The sequence below is a fragment of the Schistocerca cancellata genome, chromosome 1 (genome assembly GCF_023864275.1).
Source record: "Schistocerca cancellata isolate TAMUIC-IGC-003103 chromosome 1, iqSchCanc2.1, whole genome shotgun sequence".
In the NCBI taxonomy this organism is placed as follows: domain Eukaryota; kingdom Metazoa; phylum Arthropoda; class Insecta; order Orthoptera; family Acrididae; genus Schistocerca; species Schistocerca cancellata.
In genome coordinates, this window is record NC_064626.1 from 453,491,260 (window position 1) to 453,514,267 (window position 23,008).

The following is a 23,008-nucleotide window of genomic DNA, read 5'->3' on the forward strand; positions in this document are numbered from 1 at the left end:
TCAATGAAGTTCAGCTGGCAGAATTTCCATGGAGAAAAACCTTATTTCCTTCCCTGAAAGGTAAAGTTAATGGGCTTATGATTGGTATAAACAGTATATGGCCGAGCTTCATAAATGGCCAGCAGCTCCATCTGATATGAATTCCACTTAGCTTCTGCTTTTGAAAGCTTTACTGAGAAAAACCCTTAAGGTTTCCAAATGCTCTCAACCTTTTGATGCAGGTCTACCACAATGTCAGACTGCCTAGTGTCCACTACAGTTGCACGTTATGAACAGGGTGTGCCAAAAGGATTGCTCTGTGTAAGCTGGTTCTTACCTGCTGAAAGGCCTGTTGAATGGCCGGCATCGAAGGCAGGGTGTACGAGGTATGATTGGAAAGTTGGGGCTTGTAATTGTACAATGGTGGTACTTACAAGCTATTGTGATGCATTTCCTTCAAAATAGTCCCCTTTTGACTGAACACACCGACTCCTATGGTGTTTCCACTTTTGGAAACATTCCTGGAAATTGTTTTCCTGAAGTGTGTTATGGACGCTCTCCGTATTTGCCTGGATGTCTTCAATCGAGTCAAATTGCTTCTCTTTCAGTGAAAATTTAAGTTTAGGAAACAGCTAGAAGTCTGCAGGGGCCAAATCAGGGGAATATGGCAGTTGTGGAAGCACAGGAATTTTGAATTTGGTCAAAAATTCAATGATGGAGAAGACACGATGAGCCAGAGCGTTGTCATGGTGTAGCACTCAACTCCTGTCTTTCCACAATGCAGGACTTTTCTTCCACACCTTTCCGCACAAACGCTCAAGGACACATTTGTAGTATTCCTGGTTAATTGTCTGTTCTCCATGTCCTTCATGATGCACAATACCAGTAGAATCGGGGGGGAGGGGGGGGGGGGGACACCAACATTGTCTTTACCTTCGACCGACTCGTCGTGCTTTTTTCGGTCGTGGTGAACCTGGAGGCTTCCACTGCGAAAACTGCACTTTGGTTTCAGGATCTTATCCATAAACCCATGATTAGTCATCTGTAATTACCCTATTTAACAAATCTGGGTCATTTTTAGTCTGATTAATCAGTTCTTGGCACAATTCAAGTCGGTATTGTCTTGGTCACTTGACAACACTTTTGGAATGAATTTTGCGGACACTCAGCACATGTTCAGATCTTCAGCTAAAATTGACTGAACTGCATAGAAATTTAAATTAAGTTCATGAACAATCTCTCTAATTGAAAGTCTATGGTCAGAGTGCACTAAGTTGTGAACTTTCACAACATTTTGATTCGTTTTTGGGGTGGAAGGACAGCCAGACCGTGGTTCATCTTCAGATGATTCGCGGCCACTTTTGTATCTGTTGAACCATACAAAAACATTTGACTGGCTCATACAATTCTCTCCAAAAGCTGTTTTTAATAGTTCATAAGTCTTAGGAACTGATTTACTGGTTTTAAAATAAAATTTCACACAAACTCGTTGCTCCGTATTTACGTCCATTTTCGCACAGACAGAATCTGGCAACAAGCCCAAACAGACACATACTAAAGCAGCTGCCACAACAAAATGAATAAAGGAAACACAGTTTACTGTCAGAGGGCATTCAAGGATAAGGCAATGACTCACTCCCCACCCTCCATGTACCTGCCCGCCAAACCAATACGTAGTAGCGGATGATTCTTAAAACTTTCCAATCACACCTCATATTTGTCAGTAGAGTTGTTACCTGTTGTGCAGCAGTGAGTGGTGCCTGCATCTCTGCTGCCCCAGTTAAATGGTGCCTGTAGAAGTTGATGATCCCCAGGAATGTCCTTAACTGATGATAAGTTGTTGGCCTTGGGATGTTTTTAATGGTCTTCACTTTTTCTTCGAGAGGATAGATACCCGAAGCTGATACTTCATGCCCTAAGAATGTTGTTTGCTTCTGCTGGAGGACACATTTAGCTTTATTTGTTACTAGCTCATGCTAAAGGATTCTCTCAGACACTGTCTTGAGGTAGTCTTTGTGTAATTCGGCTGTCTGTGAAAATATCAATATATTGCCAGGTATGCAAAACAAAAATCTATTCCCATCAATACTTCCTCAGTGAATCTTTGCCAAGACTGGGCTGCATTTTTAGACTGAACGGCATGCTGGGAAACTCAGACGCTGAAAGGGTTTACGACAATGGTCTTGGGAATGACTGCTCCAGCCACTGGCATCTGGTTGTATGCCTTTTTGCAGTCTACCACACTGAAAACTGAGGTTCTGGCTAAACATATGTAAAATCCAGTAGATTGGGAACAGAATAGTGGTCATGGACTGTAATTTCATTTAGCACACAGTAATCTCTGCAAGGCCTCCAAGTCTGTCCTTGACCAAGTGCAAGATGATACCCATGGGCTATCTGATCTCCATACAGTGCCCACTTCTAACATGCTATGAAACTTTGCCTACACCTCTGCAAACCATTCGGGCACCATTCATCTCGGCTTTTGAAAAACTAGTTGACCTCCAGTAGTTGTAATGTAATGTACTTTGTTATGAAGTAGATTAAAACTGAAGAAACTGCAAAAAGGTGGGAATTTAAGGAGATGGGACCTGGATAAGCTGAAAGAACCAGAGGTTGTACAGAGTTTCAGGGAGAGCATATGGGATCAATTGACAGGAATGGGGGAAAGAAATACAGTAGAAGAAGAATGGGTAGCTCTGAGGGATGAAGTAGTGAAGGCAGCAGAGGACCAAGTAGGTAAAAAGACGAGGGCTAGTAGAACTCCTTGGGTAACAGAAGAAATATTGAACTTAATTGACGAAAGGAGAAAATATTAAAATGCAGTAAATTAAGCAGGCAAAAAGGAATACAGACGTCACAAAAATGAGATCGACAGGAAGTGCAAAATGGCTAAGCAGGGATGGCTAGAGGACAAATGTAAGGATGTAGAGGCTTATCTCGCTAGGGGTAAGATAGATACTGCCTACAGGAAAATTAAAGAGACCTTTGGAGAAAAGAGAGTCACTTGTATGAATTTCAAGAGCTCAGATGGAAACCCAGTTCTAAGAAAAGAAGGGAAAGCAGAAAGGTGGAAGGAGTATATAGAGGATCTATACAAGGGCGATGTACTTGAGGACAATATTATGGAAATGGAAGAGGATGTAGATGAAGATGAAATGGGAGATACGATACTGTGTGAAGAGTTTGACAGAGCACTGAAAGACCTGAGTCGAAACAAGGCCCCGGGAGTAGACAACATTCCATTAGAACTACTGACGGCCTTGGGAGAGCCAGTCCTGACAAAACTCTACCATCTGGTGAGCAAGATGTATGAGACAGGTGAAATACCCTCAGACTTCAAGAAGAATATAATAATTCCAATCCCAAAGAAAGCAGGTGCTGACAGATGTGAAAATTACCGAACAATCAGTTTAATAAGTCACGGATGCAAAAACTGACGCGAATTCTTTACAGATGAATGGAAAAACTGGTAGAAGCTGACCTCGGGGAAGATCAGTTTGGATTCCGTAGGAATATTGGAACACGTGAGGCAGTACTGACCCCACGACTTACCTTAGAAGCTAGATTAAGGAAAGGCAAACCTACATTTCTAGCATTTGTAGACCTAGAGAAAGCTTTTGACAAGGATGACTGGAATACTCTCTTTCAAATTCTGAAGGTGGCAGGGGTAAAATACAGGGAGGGAAAAGCTATTTACAATTTGTACAGAAACCAGATGGCAGTTGTAAGAGTTTGAGGGGCATGAAAGGGAAGCAGTGGTTGAGAAGGGAGCGAGACAGGGTTGTAGCCTGTCCCCGATGTCATGCAATCTGTGTATTGAGCAAGCAGTGAAGGAAACAAAAGAAAAATTCGGAGTAGGTATTAAAATCCATGGAGAAGAAATAAAAACTTTGAGGTTCACCGATGACAGTGTAATTCTGTCAGAAACAGCAAAGGACCTGGAAGAGCAGTTGAACGGAATGGATAGTGTCTTGAAAGGAGTATATAAGATGAAAATCAACAAAAGCAAAATGAGGATAATGGAATGTAGTCTAGTTAAGTCGGGTGATGCTGAGGGAATTAGATTAGGAAATGAGAAACTTAAGGTAGTAAATGAGTTTTGCTATTTGGGGAGCAAAATAACTGATGATGTTCGATGTAGAGAGGATATAAAATGTAGACTGGCAATGGCAAGGAAAGCGTTTCTGAAGAAGAGAAATTTGTTAACATCGAGTATAGATTTAAGTGTCAGGAAGTCGTTTCTGAAAGTATTTGTATGGAGTGTAGCCACGTATGGAAGTGAAACATGGACGATAAATAGTTTGGACAAGAAGAGAATAGAAGCTTTTGAAATGTGGTGCTACAGAAGATTAGATGGGTAGATCATATAACTAATGAGGAGGTATTGAATAGGATTGGGGAGAAGAGAAGTTTGTGGCACAACTTGACTAGAAGAAGGGATCGGTTGGTAGGACATGTTCTGAGGCATCAAGGTATCACCATTTTAGTATTGGAGGGCAGCGTGGAGGGTAAAAATCGTAGAGGGAGACCAAGAGATGAATACACTAAACAGATTCAGAAGGATGTAGGTTGCAGTAGGTATTGGGAGATAAAGCAGCTTGCACAGGATAGAGTAGCATGGAGAGGTGCATCAAACCAGTCTCAGGACTGAAGACCACAACAACAACATGAAGTACCTTATGACTTAGCTGCAGTGAAACTGCTTTATTGCCTAAATTGACAGCATTGCTTGCAACTCTACCCATCGTTACCTCAGTGTTCCATCTCATTTGCACTGTGTTCAGCTGTATCTGTAGTTAGTGGTGGTGGATAAAGTCTGCATGCAGCATTGGCTCATGCACTTCTGCTACTATGAACTTCCATCTAAATCTTTCACTGAACCCTCGATGAACTGTTACTTATTGTTCACCATATGTCTTAATTGGTGAGTTGTTGTAGCAGTTAGATGAAGTGCTGCACCCACTATTTCCACTTTATTGTGTTTATACGGGAGCGCACTGGTGTCTAAGCCTGGGTCAACTAGGTAACACCAGTTTGCTTGTATTACCTAAAGGTTCTGGGACAATGTAAGTAAGCAAACATTTTATCTTTGTTTGCTCAGTTCAGTCTAAACTTTGCCACATAATTAGTCTGACCATGGATGCAGAAACTTGTTCGTCTCCTGTAACCTTACGCTCAGCTACTACGGTTGTAGTGGTCATCTCCTCATTTATGTCTTGGTAACTTTCAGAAAACGTGGCCTGCTGCTGTGCCTGTTGTTGGTGGCTGAGCTCGTTTGGGAACAGCCAAGGCGAATTATACCTCATAGCTCTTTTGCTAAACTGTTGATGGCACCAACATATCTATTCATCTTGTCCCCTGGTACCTACCTCTTTCGTCTGGCGGATCCCTGCTTCTTCGCCACTAGTGTTGACAGCTGCTTCTGCATTGCATCAGTCTGTAGCTTCAGATGATGGAGTTGCGCATTTGCGCATACGTTCCCTCTCAGTACTTGCTTGTAGCTGCAGCCTACCTCTTGCGGTCGTCATCCACACCTTGCGTTATCACTGCTGCACCTTCTTGTCCCACAGTTTTGTGTACTGTGTCTGCCACCGACATCACAGAGGTGATGTCATCAGTGCTACAAATGACTCTCATCGTTTTTACTGACAGTGGCAGCTGTGTGAGCCATATATACCTTAGTGTGTCATTGGACATCATCTTCTCCTCTACGATACTTTGGAGATGTCATGAAAACTCAGAAGGGGTCCCATCACCAATAACTTCAGTGTGCAGGACCTGCTGTATCTGTTACTGTATGGATTTGCGTAGAAGTTGTCTTACCAAGTCTCTCAAGAGTCGGTACGTGTCTTGTGTGGGTGATTTGAATATCACATCTGCCACTGTCTCTACCGCTGGTGCGTCCAGGCTGTTGACAGCCACCACAAACTTAATGTGATCTTCTGTAACATTGTTCTGTGTGAATATTAGATCCAACATGATAACCCATAGCTTGGGCTTCTCTGGTAGGAATTTTTGTACTTGTGTCTTAATTCATGGGCCGGTGACCACATAGATGTGAAGTGTTGTTGTCCTGAAATTCATGGGCCAGCGACCACATAGGTGTGAAGTCTTGTTGTCCTGAAATTCATGGGCCAGCAACCACATAGGTGTGAAGTGTTGTTGTCCTGATCTGTAATTTTCATTTGCAAATTTTTAATTTGTTTCTCCAACTGTCCCTGTAGCTGTCAAATTTATTGTTCTATCTGATTGTGTTTTTCTTCATAACATGAAGTAAATCACTCACTTCCAGCCATGCTTGACTTTTCCATTTTGTCTTGCTTTTCTGGCATTATCTCTGTAGATGCACAATAACTATTTATTTCTCTCAGAAACTCAGTTCAACAACTTGATAACAGAAACGATAACAGAGCACTGTCAAAACTAAAACTAGCAAAGAATAAATATATTAAATCTCAGCTGCTCAGCAAAAGAATAATAAAAATGTCTTTCTAGTTGGCATACTGTCGTAGATTCTTCCCACAAATTTAGTTAGACAAATTGTATTGACATTCAAAAACTACTGTTTATGCACACCCTGCTTTTCAGCATATTTACTTTTTGTTTTGACAGTCCTCCAGTCAGTGTTGCCATCGTCGTGGAGGCATGTGCTTGGGTGTCTGTGTGGTTGTGTGTGGGAATGCATGTACTGACTACTAGAAGAAGGGCCAGAGAGCTCAAAAGCTAGTGAATATAGTTTCCTACAGAATCTGCCAAAACAGTGTGTTCACACTTTGTCAGACTGTACTGAGATATCTGTATTATCACTTGATTTGAATTACACTTATGTTGCAATATGGTCTTTGGCTCAACAGATGTTGGTACTTTAATCAAAATAGTGAGAAAATGACAGGGCTTGAGCACACTTGACATTCAAGCTGTGAAAATACATTCTGAATTGATTTCTGAAATTTGATAATGCTGTTGAGGTGCAATGTCAATGGAGACAAGAGTTTGAAACAGAACTGCCAAACTGTGTACCAATTGAATGCAATACAGATAAGTTTGAGGTGCATCAGTGATTTGTGATATTTACAAAGGAAGATTGAGAAGACCATATAAGCTTGAAGTTCTGCTTCATTAGCTTTCGTGTTGAAAAAATTTGTTACTTCTCCACAGAAGTCTGCTATGCAATGTGCACATGAAATGTGAAATGAGGATTAGCAGTACAGTAAATTGTAAAAGCTGCTAAGTGGAAAGTATACGTCCTATGATTATTGCACGTGATTTATGTGTTCATGCAGATAAGTTGGTTAGTCTACCAGGCATTCATGTGTGGTGTGGACTATTGTGTAAGGGCTCTGTAGACCCTTCTTCATTGACGGTATTTGGCATTGGTGAAGTGTACCTGAAAATTTTCAATGAATAAAATATACAGCCAACTTGGAAATGTTATGCAAATTAATTTTACCAGCTCTATGTGTGCTTTATGGAGCTGATGAAGAGGGGTCTCCTATGAGCAAGCTGTATGAGCTTTCCTGGGTGACAACCTGCAGGGTCATTGGATTGGACAAAGAGGGCCTACCAAGTTCCCCTCATGCTCTGCAGATCTAGTCCTTATAGACTTTCACTTGTGGGAAGCTGTGAAACATCAAGCCTTATCAGTGTAAACCGTGCACAGTGGAGGATAAGGTGAGATTACTTTGACATGTGCAGTGATCTCTACTCAAACAGTGACTTACGTAGCTGCAGCAATGCTCCTCATTCCACTATGTTTCTGGCTGCCAGGCATTTTGCACATCGAACATAACAGTATGCTTAATTGAAAGCAGTACTACATGTGTGATCCATATTTAAACATAAAACAAATATGTAATAAATAGTTTTAGTTGCTTTAATTCCTTTTTTTTGTAGATTCTTTATTAAGTTTTCCTGTGCACCACACATCAGTCTGCTATGGGTCAGTGGTAGCCTCTCTTGTATTTCATGTATTAAAGTTACTCTTGATTGTCCTGAAAGACAGATTTTCCTTCTTTCCACTTTTCCAAAAGATGACGTTTCATTTTATCTACATCTCTGTTATGGACAGGGCCAAAGTGGTATCCAACAATATTACATCTTCTAAGCAAGCTTCATCAACACTTCCTTTCTCATCATTGCCCTATTGTACCAATGAAGCTGTTTGATGAATGTGACTGTAGTGAAAGGGCATCATCATCATCATCATCATCATCATCATCGTGTAAGGAAACATCAAATGTCAGTCCATTGTTTTGTTCTATAACTGGCACACCTTCATTTGTGAAGTTGTCTATGATTTCTGCAACAAAATTAATTTGTGTAAATAATATCACAAAGAAATCCCCTATGCTTTCATGTACCTTGTATAAAATTTAGTCAAATGGGCTCATATAAGGATACTTACCAGTTCTCGTTCTTTGACTCTTGAATATTGTAATATGATTGTCATTCTGTGGCACTCCTAGAGGTTCCACACTGTCAGTTGTCACTTCACCAACATAATGAACACACCTTTTACTTGCTCCTCCCTACAGTATTTTGAACTTTGGCATTAAGCAGCTGCAGTGGAGCAGAATGAGTGACAGGTAACCAGTGTGCAAGCAGAGCTATAACACGATTGCAAGAAACATTTACGACTAGATTTCCCTGCTAGAGAAACAAGCTACTGTTCTAGCAAATCAACATGTACAGTAAATTGGTAAGCCACTACATCTCCCTATAGCTGCACCTCTAGGAAACTAACAGCTGTCTCATTCTGCAGTTTCCACACTACCACGTAATTCAATGCCCAAAAAGCTTTCAAACATGTAGAAAGTAATTCATAAGTAATTCTTACAATTGTCAGTATGAATAGATTAGTACAATGCATACTTTATGGAGGTGGCTGCTTCTGCCTGTTGGAGCATAGCATCTCTAGGACTCTCCTTCATGGTGGGATTTACAGAAATCTGTGCATGAATGTAAGAATGAATGAGTGAGTTGATTTAGAGCAGGGGTAGTCAACATTTTTTACCTTAAACCCACTTTTGTATCTCTATTAACAGTAAAATTTTCTAACCACCCACTGATTCCACAGTAATGGTGATTTACGAAGTAGGGAAATAACTTTGGTTTATAAAAATTATAAAGCTGTGTTACAGCAAGTTAAAGCATGTAATAATGATTACCAACCAAAGTCATTACATCAAAATTTTGTGAAACTTAATGAAAATGTTTTTAAAACCACCTATTTAAAACCACCTATTACCCTCCATGAAATATGGAATGCCCACTAGTGGGCAGTAGGGACCAGGCTGTCGACCCTCTAATTTAGTGTATCATTTCATTCCTCCAAATCTTACACTCGTTTGTATTCACTGTACACATCCTTAACAAGAATATTTTACAATCAACGAAATATGGTGTTGGTTTGATTTGGAGTATTAGTAGACTTGAGATCTTTCTTCCTATGTATACAGGTAATATAACAGTTTAAACAAATAATAGTACCATAATGGTTTGCAGCTGTGTAGTAAATGACATCACATCACAGTATGTAGTTGCAAATTTTTGTGTAGCTGTGATAATGTTGAAGAGTAACACTTTAAAAAAAAGAATTACTTTTGCTTTATTTCTTTTTATGCAGTATTTGGAGCTGGCACGTACTCTGAAATATTATGGATTCTTGCAATTTCGACCATGCATTTGTGATTATCCAAAGCCTGGATCTCGTGTATTGGTTAGTGCAGGAAACCGTGAACTTAATTTAAGAGTTAGACTCTCAGATGGTCAAGATATGAGAGAAGGCAGTTTCAAAGTTACTCGTATGAGATGTTGGCGTATAACCACGTTGCATAATGTAAGTTTTGGAACAAGGTAAAATTAAAATATTCTTTAGCATAGTACTTGGAATTGTGCATGTATGTGTGCTCTTATTGAAACTAATAATACCAGTTACAAAATGGGCACAGCTTTACTTAACATTTCTTGTAATGCCAAGAAGACTTTTTTGTGAGTGTCCATTTTTTAATCGGTCTCTCACCTTACAAACTACTGTTAGTGCATGGGAATAAATTTTTCTTACTTAAGATTGTTATGAATGAGAACTTCTGTATTGGCTAGTTATTATATGTACTCAGTTTGTAATAAATGTTATCTCAACTGCTTCAAACTGTGACCACATTATTTTGGAGTATCAGTAAATAACAAGTCATGGACCCAGGAGACACAATTTGCTAAAGATTATTGAAATGCAAAAGTCAGCAATCTGAATCAAGAAAAAATACAATACAGAACATTAAAAACATGGCTACTTTCAGCACAAATTCATTACCATAAGAAGTTATGGGAATGTGTCTCAGACAAAATAACACAGAAAAGATGAAAGTGTTCACTACTGGAGCAACTTACTTGCATCTGCAGAATGCACAAGCATGGAAGAAGACTGGGATAAATTGAAGGAGTTGTATAACTAGGGGCTTTGTAGAAGTAGTGGTTTTCTGAAAACACCCCTCACAACACGACTGGAGAAGTGCTCATCAAGATGATTTGTAAGAACATATTTATGTTAGACACCATTAAATTAATTAATTTCAAACAATGGAAACTCCAGGTAGGGATATCAACAATGTGAGAAAAGATTGCTACTTACTGTAAAAATGACGTGATAAGTTGCAGACAGGCACAATTAAAAGACACACATAAGCTTTCAGCCACAGCCTTTCTGATGGAGGCTGTGGCTGAAAGCTTATGTGTAAGCGTCTCTTAATTGTGCCTATCTGCAGCTTAGTGTGTCACCTTTATGGTAAGTAGCAATGTATCTTTTCCTACAAGTTAATTAATTTGTCACTTAAAGTGTTAAGGAAAAATGTATTACAAGACTGAAGAAAGAAATTTATGGCTTAAATCCAGTTAATAACAACTGGTATATTAAGCTAAATGAAGCACTGTATGTATAGCACAAATCCCAGATAGATACAACATGGAGGACTGAAATCCAAGATCGCTGATACATCTGGACAGTCACAAATGACTGACAAAGAGAGAACTGCAAGGAGAAATTTTCGTATCATACTTGATAGAAACAAGTTTGACACAGTGTGAAGGTGCTAATGTTTATGATCACTGAAATAACAGTGGAGACGTGGAAGATGTGCAACTTAAGTTCAGAGCTATGGCCAACATATTACCAGAACAGGCCATAGTTGCTAATTTCTACACTGTGTGATCAAAAGTATCTGCACACCCCCAAAAACATATGTTTTTCTTATTAGGTGCATTGTGCTGCCACCTACTGCCAGGTACTCCATATCAGAGACCTCAGGAGTCATTAGATACTGTGAGAGAGCAGAATGGGGCACTCTGCGGAACTCATGGACTTCAAATGTGGTCAGGTGATTGGGTGTCACTTGTGTCATACATCTGTCCATGAGATTCCCACACTCCTAAACATTCCTAGGTCCACTGTTTCCAACTGATAGTGAAGTGAAAACGTGGAGGGACATGTACAGCACAAAGCTGTACAGGCCGACCTCATCTGTTGACTGACAGAGACTGCTGACAGTTGAAGGAGGTCGTAATGTGTAATAGGCAGACATCATTCCAGACCATCACACAGTAATTCCAGACTGCATCAGGATCCACTGCAAGTACTATGATAGATGTCAGGAGATGAGAAAACTTGGATTTCATGGTCGAGCGACTGCTCATAAGTCACACATCACGACAATAGATGCCAAACGATGCCTCGCTTGGTGTAAGGAGTGTAAACATTGGATGATTGAACAGTGGAAAAATGTTGTGTCGAGTGACAAATCTCAGTACACAATGTGGCAATCCGATGGCAGGGTGTGGGTATGGCGAATGCCCAGTGAACGTTATGTATCAGCATGTGTTGTGCCAACAGTAAAATTCGGAGGCGGTGGTGTTATGTTGTGGTGTTGTTTTAAATGGAGGGGGCTTGCACCCATTGTTGTTTTGCATGGCACTATCACAGCACAAGCCTACATTGATGTTTTAAGCACCTTCTTGCTTCCCACTGTTGAAGAGCAATTCGGGGATGGCAATTGCATCTTTCAACACGATCGAGCACCTGTTCGTAATGCATGGCCTGTGGCGGAGTGGTTACACGAGAATAACATCCCTCTAATGGACTGGCCTGCACAGAATCCTGACCTGAATAGTACAGAGCACCTTTGGGATGTTTTGGAACGCCGACTTCGTGTTGGGCCTCACCGACCGACATTGGTACCTCTCGTCAGTGCAGCACTGCATGAAGAATGGGCTGCCATTTCCCAAGAATCTTTCCAGCACGTGATTGAACGTATGCCTGCAAGAGTGGAAGCTGTCATCAAGGCTCAGGGTGGGCCAACACCATATTGAATTCCAGCATTACCAATGGAGGGCGCCATGAACTTGTAAATCATTTTCAGCCAGGTGTCTGGATACTTTTGGAGATGTGAGTACAAGAGCAGACATTTGTCCCTCTCAGTGTAATATCTGAGTGAGTCCTTCATCCTTTCCAAACTTCCCAACCAATCATTCTCCATGAGGAATGAAACTGAAAACTCTGAACGCTAGATAGTTTTCTTTTGCTTTCAGATATGGAATTTCGCCACTTGGTGGTAGGTACTGGCCATCCTTTCTGTTTCCTGGTATTTTGAAAATGTTCTTAATTGAATTTTTCTTACTTCAGCACTTATTTTCTGTATAATTCATTTTTATAGATTTAAAATATTTTACAGATTAGTGATTCAGGAATGAGAAAACTTTGAATACCCTATACACAACAATATTTTTGGAAAGACCATTTAGTTTACAAATGTTTTACCACCTTCTGAAAACCATTGGCAACTGCAGGACTCTCTCTTTAAGAAAACAGTAAAAGCTATAATTTGTAAGAGCCTCTGTTTGCTCTACTTTCTTATCATTAACTGTTTAACATCATTAGTCACTTAAGATTTTGATGTGAAGGTGCTATGAGTCACTACTTGCCTTCCTTTTGTTACAGTGGTCCCAGATAATCACTGATATTACAATTAGAAAAAACTGAGGATAATGGAGACTTTAAAGAGTACTGTAATTATTTCTTTAATTTTGCTTGAAAAGGATCTGCTCCTTCTGAATTTGCAGTTTTGCCCATAACGCTAAAATCTCCATTCAGTCGGTGTCCATCCTAGCACCGATCTGTTTTGCATCTTCATTTAATAACTTTTCCACCCAATGAAATACTAAGTAGTTTCCTTTACCCGTTGACACTTCTTCTTCATTCGGTCAGAGTGATTTCCTGTATTTCTGTTGTCCTCATGTGCAGATTCATGAAGAACATCTATTTCAACAATTTCCACTTTTTATTCAAGCTTACTTCTGTTTCTATATTTAGACATGCTATAATATGCTAGCAGAGTATTATTATAGTCAGTTTCCGGTTGGAAAAAAATGGTTGATCCATGTAGCCTTATACCCCTCCAGTCTCTGTACTGTCACTCAGAATAGATTACAGGCTATTTTGTTCTTTTGTTGTCATTGAGCAATTTTAACCTATGACCTGTGCTGTCATTGGCCTCTCCATAGGTAACATTAAATTTTTAAGCTATACAGGCAGACAACTGGTCATTTCAACTTGCTGCCCTCTCCACCCTCTCCTACTAATTCTGGCATAGAATAATACCTTTCAACCTTCTTTCTACAGGGTGTTCAGAAATTTCCATTACAAATTCCTAGGACTTGTAGGCGGGAGTGAGTACATAATATTTTGAATAGGAAACCATTCCCAGAAATGTACTGTTTCGTTTAGTGACATTTGCAATTCAGATGTTGAACTCATCCCTTCTGCTTAAGGAATTGACTTTGGCTTGATGCAGTACAGTTCTTGGGTAGCAATTCAAAAGGAAACATAACGAAAAATCCATTGCTCACTTCAGCACATTTATTTGTATTAACAGTAAAACATTACGTGTTTACTGTATTCCTGAGCAAAAACCAATCTGGTGTACTGTACATACAGAACAGTATTGGTGTGTGACAACAGTGTTTCAATGTGGTGCCCTCCAGCATTGTTACAAACATTGTACCTCTGAAGCATATTCTGGTACACACTCTCCATCCCATCTTGTGCCTCTTCAATTTCTAGTGCAGCAGCCAGAACTCATGTCAGCAGATCTTCTTCTGTCACTACAGGAGTCTCCCAAATTAAACATTGCACTGACCATGATAAGTGGATGTTTCGTTGTGTTTCCTTTTGGATTATTACCTAATAACTATACTGCACCGAGCGTAATTCAGTTCATCAAGCAGAAGTGAATGCAATAAACATATGAAATGAAACCATCATAGAATGGAAACAGTGCATTTTCAGGCATGTGTTCCTATTCAAAATATTATGTACTCATTCCCCTCTGCAAGTCCTAGAAGTTTGTAATGGGAATTTCCGAACACCATGTACATTTTTCTTTTTCTCTCATTCTTTTTTTTTGTTTATTCTTATTCTTTCTGTCATCAAGTTGTTATTTTAGACCATCCATCCTTTCAGCGTACTGGTATGCTCTTCCAGTCCATCTGTAATGACTTTATCGTAATCAGAACATTAAACCCTAATTTCTTACCTTCCATCCTTCTTTTCTTCTTCCAGCTCTGTTCCTGGTATACCCATCTGTTGTGTATTAAAGGCACATTTCTGCTTGAATTTATGGAATAATTAATAGTGTGGGGCTCCTTTATGTGTAAATGGTTCAATTAATTAACTGAGCTAGGTGCCACATTGGCTATTACAAGTCAATTAAAACATGCTACTATGTGCGTACAACCGTGAAAGAGAGATGAGCTGACATAAATGTGATATGGAAATCAGACGTCTTAGGCAATGAAGGATTAACATTATGAAGTACATGTACTAAACAATTGGAAATCATCTTAAATAAAGTGACAAATCTTTAAAATTTAATAACTTTCTGAGGAAAACTGTTTGCATTGGAAACATGAAATTCCAAGCATCATAAAAAAAGTACCACGTATTTTAATGTCTGTTTACAGTTTCATTCTGGAAGGAAGCTGTGCTCTTATTAACCAAACTGAAATTTAAGCCTAAACTTGAAAGATATTCTCCTGTTTTACACACACACACACATGTATGTATACTGATGGAAATAAAAATTGCAACACTAAATAATAATTAATGTAGAGTAATGAAATTTCAGGATTATGAGGTCTGTTCAAAAAAATTCTGGAACTTGGTCCACAAATTTTTTCTGCATGTACCTGTTATTTATTGTGCTCAGTCCTCTTGCAGATACTCTCCTCCACTATTGATACACTGTTCCTAACGTTGTTTCCACTTCCAAGAAGCACCACCTTTGAATTTTTTTTGTCTCACCTTCTGTTGCAAATCTTCGTCCTTTCAACTGGGTTTTCAACTTTGGAAATAAAAAAAGAGTCTGCATGGGACAGGTTTGGAGAGTACGGAGGATTGAGGCAGCACAGTGATTTTGTTTTTTGTGAAATATTCATGCACCAACTAGGATGAGTGTGCGGGTGTGTTATCGTGAAGCAAGAGCCACAAATTGTCTTTGCCACATTTCAGGCCGTTTCCTTCTCACAGGTTTTCACAGGTGTCACAACACGGCCCGATAGAATCATCGATTAACAGTTTATCCCTGTAGCATGAATTCATGATGAACTAATTCTTCAAATTCAAAGAAAACTATCAGCATGGCTTTGACATTTGACCTGATCTGACTAGATTTTCTGGCTTGGAGAACCTTTCCCAACCCATCGTGAAGATTGAACCTTGCTCTCAACATCATAACTGTAGACCCACGTCTCATCGCCAGTTATGATTCTCTTAAGGAACATCTCATTCTCACTTGCGCAGTCCAAAAGCTCTTCACAGATTGGGGGGTGAAGGTCTTTATGGTCTTGACTCAAGAGCCAGGGGACATACTTGGCAGCAACATGATGCATTTCAAGATGCTTTGTCAGGATTTCATGACATGATCCAACTGAGATGTTACATTCTTCTTCAATTTCTCAGACTGTCAGTCTTCAATTGGCATGCACAATTTCATTGACATACCTGACACGAGCATTGTCAGTGGATGTCTGAGGGAATTCTGAATGAGGTCATTTTTAATTTCTGTCTGGCCATTTTTAAACTGTGTGACCCATTTGTAACACCAAGTACAGCTTAAGCACTCATCACCATAGGTTCCTGCATCCTTTGCGGAGTCCCTATAAAGGTTTTCTTGAGTTTATTTAAATTTAATGGAGACGTGCTGCTCCTCTAACTCTGCCATCTCAAAATTTGCAAACTTTGTGACACAGCTTCTCCTCAATACAGCACTGAACAGTTACTAACAGAATACAACAATAAAGCCTCTGGCATTAAACACAGGCATATGCAGGGATGCCAACCGCATTTCACTCCAACACACCATTGGTGCAAAATTACGGATGTTCTGGAATTTTTTGAACAGACCTTGTACATTTGTGTAGTAGAGCATGGTGCAAAATTATGGATGTTCTGGAATTTTTTGAACAGACCTTGTACATTTGTGTAGTAGAGCACGTTGTATTACAACAGCGGCATTTGGGCAAGTGCTATCATGTTGGAAAACACACCATGGAATTCTGCTCATGAGTGGCAACACGACAGGTCAAATCACCAGATTGATGTAAAATTTTGCAGCCAGTTGTGTGGGATAACCACCAGTGGTCTTGCTGTCATATTAAATTACATCCCAGACCATAACTCTAGGTGTAGGCCTAGTGTGTGTAGCATGCAGACAGGTTGGTTGCAGGCCCTCAACTGGCCTCTTTCTGACCCTCACACGGCCATCATTGGCAATGAAGCAGAACCAGCTTTTATCAGGAAACACAGCAGACCTGCATCCTGCCCTCCAATAATCTTTTGCTTGAACCATTTAAGTCGCAAATGGTGTTGGTTTGGGGTCAGTGGAACACACGCTACAGGGGTGTGACTCCCAGGCATCCTTGAAGTAACCAATCTGTAACAGTTTATTGTGTTATGGTGGTGCTAACTGATGCTCAGATTTCTCCTGCAGATGCAGTACAATGCACCAGAGCCATATGCAAAACATAATGGTCTTCTCTCTCAATAGTGTCACATTGCCATCTGGAGCCTAGTCTTCTCGTGACCATACATTCTCATAACCACTGCTGTCAGCAGTCACTTATGGTAGCTACATTCCTGCCATGTCTTTCTGCAATATCATAGAAGGAACATTCAGATTCTTGTAGCCCTGTTACAAGGCCTCATTTCAACTCAGTGAGGTGTTGATAATGGCACATTTGTCTCCTTAAAGTCATTCTTGACTAACATCAATTTATCATGTCCAGTCTCAAAGGCAACTAATGTTCACAAGCATCCTCATAATGGTGCTGATAGTGCCCTTCTTATGTGATTGGCTTAAAATTTGAATAAATGTTGTTTTTCAGATGTAGGAACTCATCCACCAACTTTAGTTTATGTTGGACACAACTCTTCCTTTTTATTTTCTCTCTCTCTCTCTCTCTCTCTGTGTGTGTGTGTGTGTGTGTGTGTGTGTGTGTGTGTGTGTGTGTGTGTGTGTCTGTCTGAGACATAAAGCACGGTACAGTATAGTTACAGATTCATGTAAGGAATATGCTGTTTTTTCATCATTATTGCGCTGGTGTTATTATTGTTACAATTATACAGTTAACACTGCTTTTTCATCATTATTGTGCTGGTGTTATTATTGTTACAATTATGCAGTTAACACTGCATTTCATTTTCAGCATGGTGAAGGCAGCAGCGTTCACAGTAATAGTAGCAGTACCTCAGACAACTCACAGCCACAGTTGGAGCTTTCATTTGAATATCTTATGTCAAAGGACAAGCTCCAGTGGATTACAATTGCAAGTGAGCAAGCAATTCTGATGTCTGTGTGCCTTCAGGCTATGGTTGATGAATTATTACTCAAAAAGACTGGAATGAAGAGAAGACAGGTGTGTAGCTTGTTGTTTTCATAATAATAATATGCGGCTGAGTGGTCTAGTGGTAAAGTATGGGCCTAGAAAGTGAAAGGCCATGGGACCGAATTGTGGCCCAACCACGGAATATTCCAGTCTTCCATTAACCTAGCCTTCGCCTATCAATAATGCAAAAATTTGCCAGGAATGACACATGGCTTGCATCTACATTAAAATGTAGGTCTGCTTTCCCCAGTAGTGTTACTAAGATAGCTTAAGGACACACAAGCTGTTGATGTGGCAGCAAATGGAAAGACTTGTTCTACTCTGTTGAGCCATGTGGAATTATTATTATCATAATAATATTAATGTTGTATGTCAGTATTATTTTGCTGTCATCAGTTTTAGAGCATTTAGAAATTTTTGCTCTTAGATTTCATTTTGTGATAAAAGTTAGAAATCTGTTGTTCAACATAAATAACTCAACTTGCCTGCTGTATTCAATAATCTCTCGTGCATATCTCAAAATAACAGAATCGAATAGAGTAATAGAAAAGAATAGTAATCAGAGCCAAAATGCAAAAGATAATCGAATGTTACAAACACTTTTGAATTTTTATTGAGCCAAAAGAAATTTGGTGACACTGTTCGCATTGACACAAGCATTCAGGCCAAGCTTGAATCTTATGCAGTTTGGAAGAGGTGGTGTATGGGTTATTAGTAATGTAAGTATATGACTTCCAGTGGGTGTGCTTCCCAAATATTGGTAGACAAAATAGACTAGTGGGGTACATGGTGTCAAGAACAGAAGTAGGGAACTCAGTAGTGGAGAACAAAGACTAACAAATGTTAACTGTTTACAGAATTTTGATACACTGATTATTATGTGTGCCATTGCAGACTAATGAAAATAGGTAAAAATACCTCACATGTACTTGTTGAATTGGAAACATTTAATAGAATATTCTAAAATATTGCACAAGTGTGTGGAACCCATACCAAATAGAACTAACAAGGGAATGTATACAGAGGAGGGCAGCATGAATGGTCACAGGTTTGATCCATGGGTGTGTGTTGAGATACATAAACTATCCCAAGAAAATCTATTAACAAAGTTTCAAGAACTGGCTTTAAATGATGACTCTTAGGAATATACTAAAACCTGTATGTATTGTTCACATAGGGATCATGAGGATAAGATTAGAATGCACGCACAGAGACACTCAGTCGATCATTCTTCCCCTGCTCCATATGTTAATGGAACGGGAAGAAATCCTAATAACTGATACAAAGGGACATACCCTCTTCAAGCACTTTGATGGTTTTCAGAGTATAGATGTAAATGTAGATGTAGAATAGGTGTGTTGTGATGAAAGAATCATAGAGATGGAAATGGTGTTAGAAGATTAGATGGTAATTGTAATTTGAAAGATGAAATATTACAAGAATAGATTTGAGGCAAATGAAAGAGGAAGGTGGTGGAGAGGAAGTGGTGCTTAAGAGTGCTAGGTAGATGTTGCAAACTTCATTATATTGTATGGAAGTATATATTTTTGTGGTGATGCTGAATAATGTATAATAATAATAATGATAATAATAATATGTTTTTATTCTTTATTTTAACCCTTTGATTGCTGGAGGCGCACCATATGCTTGGTGTGCTGAGGCGCTGCGACCTGCGGCGTAATCTGGCTACCTGCGCTGCATGCCTGTCCCTTGGTGCCGCTGCCAGGAACGGAGCGGCCCATGCTGCCCAACCCACCCTGTGCTGAATACTTCTCAGCTGATTATGACTTGCACAGAGCCAGCATGAATTTTTGGCGACTTTGAACTGTAACATCTCAGGCAATACTTTTTGTAAAGAAATAAAAATTGGCCATCTTGTACAACTCTATGCGTTCTCTTAAGGATAATAATGACAAGAATTTTACGAGCTATATTGAACCAGAAAATTGTAGGTAAATCGGCCAAAAAAATAGGTACCTGAAAAAATTTCGAACTTTTGCTTCTTGCATCTCCTGATCTAATGCTATGACAAACATGAAACTTGGCATGTAGTAACCTAACAACACAAGGCTCTTAAATATAAAGTTTCATTTCTCTAGCACTTTCCAGTACTGAATGAATTTAGTGCGAAATAGAAGATTTTGTAAAAATGTCAAAAATGCCATGTTTTCATCCTGATTTTGCGAAAAACTATGGTCTATAAAACATACCAAGTTGTATAATTGGAATGAAAGTTGGACGTGAAAATCAGGCCCAAAAACAATGTAAACTTTGGCTTCGCATATCTGGTAGAGTGAATGCATGATGAAAATGAAATTTAGAGTGTAATAGATTGATAGCACAACAATATTTATTTATTTTCTGTCTATATAACAAAAATTTTTCGGCCATTGTCAGGAAAATTTAGCTTACATTACACATATACAGTAAAATATTTACATTCTTTCATAACATCATAACACACTATTTTTCAAAAGGGCATTACAACTAGATTCCTCTATAGTGTAACACAATTTATCTTATATTTATAATAGTACAGTACACATAATACAGTGTATAACTACATTCTTTCATACCACTGATAGATCGGAGACATTGTCTATATACAGTGTTTTCCAAGATGGCACTACAACTTAAAGTCCTCTATAGAGTAACAACACTTCTCTATTAATAATTGCTTCAGTCTACTCTTTAGCATATTTAGATTTGCTTTCTTGAGTTCACAGGATAGTGCATTGTAGAAAATTGCTCCCATTCTATGTGGGCTGTGGTCCGTTGCCTTTTTATTGGTGACAATTCTATGAAAATGTGCCCTTCCCCATGTATCATAGTTGTGTACGTTACTGTTTGTCATATTAAATTCGGGATTTTGTTTCACGAACATGGCTGTTTGCAGTATATACATGGAATACACCGTAAGAATTTTATATTTTCTAAAGATGTCTCTACAAGGCTCTGTCTTCATTACCTTGGCTACCATTCTTACTGCCTTTTTTTGTGATCTAAAAAGTCTATCTATATGAACTGCTGATGCCCCACCCCATATCTCAATACCATACTGAAGGTGCAGATGAATCAACCCAAAATATATTTGCCTTAAAGTATCATGGTCCAAGAAGGCTGAGACCTGTTTCAGTAGATACACATTTCTACTGATTTTCTTGCATATATTATCTACATGTTCTTTCCATGATAAGTGTTCATCAACAATGATGCCCAAAAATTTATGTGAATTTGTATATGCAACACCCAATGGGGATGTAAATACAGTATTATAACTGAGGATGAACTTCATTATTACCGTTTTGTCTTTATTTACAAGAAGCTTGTTTGCTGTAAGGTATGCGGACAGGGTATTGAAACTGATCTCAGTACTGTTAGCTGCAGACTGCATATCACTGCCACAGCTGATAAAGGATATGTTATCGGCATAGCTTACAACCATGCAATTTTGGAGTTCAAATAAGTTATTTACATACACAGGGAACAGAAAAGGCCCTAGTATGCTTCCTTGAGGCACGCCACATTGAAGTGTCCTGAAGGTTGATTTGGTTGTTAGAAACAGCTCATTATTTTTATAAGTTAGCTTTACACACTGTTTCCTGTCTTTCAAATAGGAGGTAAGTAGTTTTAAGGCTAGTCCTCTCAACCTTACACAGAAGAATGGTATGATTCACAGTATCAAAGGCTATACTCATATCTAGGAAAGTGCCTATTACCTTGTCACTTTTGTCCAGCTTATTTAATATTTCATGTATAAAAGATGCTACTGCTGTTGTAGTAGATCTCCCTTTTCTAAATCCATGTTGTAGGTCATTTAACAGATTGTGTTTGGTGAAATATGATTCAACTTGATTTAGTATTACTCTCTCTAACAATTTGCCTAGTTCTGAGGTTAATGATATTGGCCTGTAGTTTTTAGTGTCAGTTTTTAATCCCTTTTTATGCACTGGTATAATTTCAGTAATTTTCAAAAGGTCAGGGAATACACCATTACTGAGGGAGGTATTTATCAAGTGAGTCAGGGGTTTCACTAATTCAGCCCTGCATTCCTTTGGCACTGTAGGTGAAATGTCATCCCAGCCATGAGACATTTTCGGTCGAAGTGCTGATATGATTGCTAGGACGTCCCTCTCAGTAATGCTGTGGATATAAAAGGACTGGCTAGATTTTCCAAGACTAAAATTTTGTGGCTTGACATAAACTTCATTTGTAGCAACTGTACTGAACTTTTGTATAAATTTCTCACGCACTTCTTTTGGGTCATTTATTTCTTCACCATTTTCTTTTAATGTTATGTTGCTGTGTTCACAAAATTCTGTTTCCCACTTTCTTTATGCATTATTTTCCAGGCAGTGTTACTGATACAGCTAGAGTTCCTTATTTCAGAGGTATATTTCTGTGCTTTTAGGTTAGTCAAGGACTCTCATTATGTTTTTCTGAGAAGTTTATATTTTGTTGAGAAATATTGTAGTTTAGTATCTCTAAAAAAAGTATATAGCAATCTTTCATTTTCTCCCTCAGTTCAATAATTTCAGAAGGGAGATTCTCGGCTTTATGGTTTACAGCTTTATTTACTTTTTTAACTAAAGGACAGGTTTCATTTAAAGTGTTACTGAATGACTTACAGAAATATTCCCATTTTTCATTCACTTCAGTTGCATTGTACACTGGTTCCCATTTTTTATTCCCTAGTGCCATCTTAAGCTTAGAATAATCAAATTTTCTTTTATATATAACTGTATCACTTTCAGTTACATCTATGTTCCCTACATCAATTTCCATGGTAAGAGCTCTGTAATCACAAATGTAGTTTTCTAAGGCGTTTTCATTTACTTTCTCTTTTCCTACATTTGTGAGAACATGGTCAATACATGTCTTCGTATTTGCAGTGGCTCTTGTAGGTTCTGAGTTCATTTGTTTAAAGTTATAACACTGTAATACATCCATATAGTGCAAATAATTAACACTATTATTTAATGAATCTATGTTGATGTCTCCAACAAGCAACAAGTGTTATTTATACACTGCTGTCCCCTCCACCAAGTCCTCTGGGCAATTTAGAAACTCTTCTGTGTTACTTCCAGGTGACCTA

The 23,008-nt window shown here is 38.9% G+C and overlaps 1 protein-coding gene across 1 annotated transcript in view; it reads left to right on the top strand.

The window, feature by feature from the left end:
* The window catches only part of LOC126176803 (sorting nexin-17), a 96,181-nt gene that overhangs the window by 67,301 nt on the left and 5,872 nt on the right, over nucleotides 1–23,008 (top strand). The window contains exons 7-8 of the mRNA XM_049923987.1: nucleotides 9,608–9,820; nucleotides 17,734–17,943. Coding sequence (XP_049779944.1) covers nucleotides 9,608–9,820; nucleotides 17,734–17,943 — 423 coding nt within the window. The remainder of the gene's footprint in view (nucleotides 1–9,607; nucleotides 9,821–17,733; nucleotides 17,944–23,008) is intronic.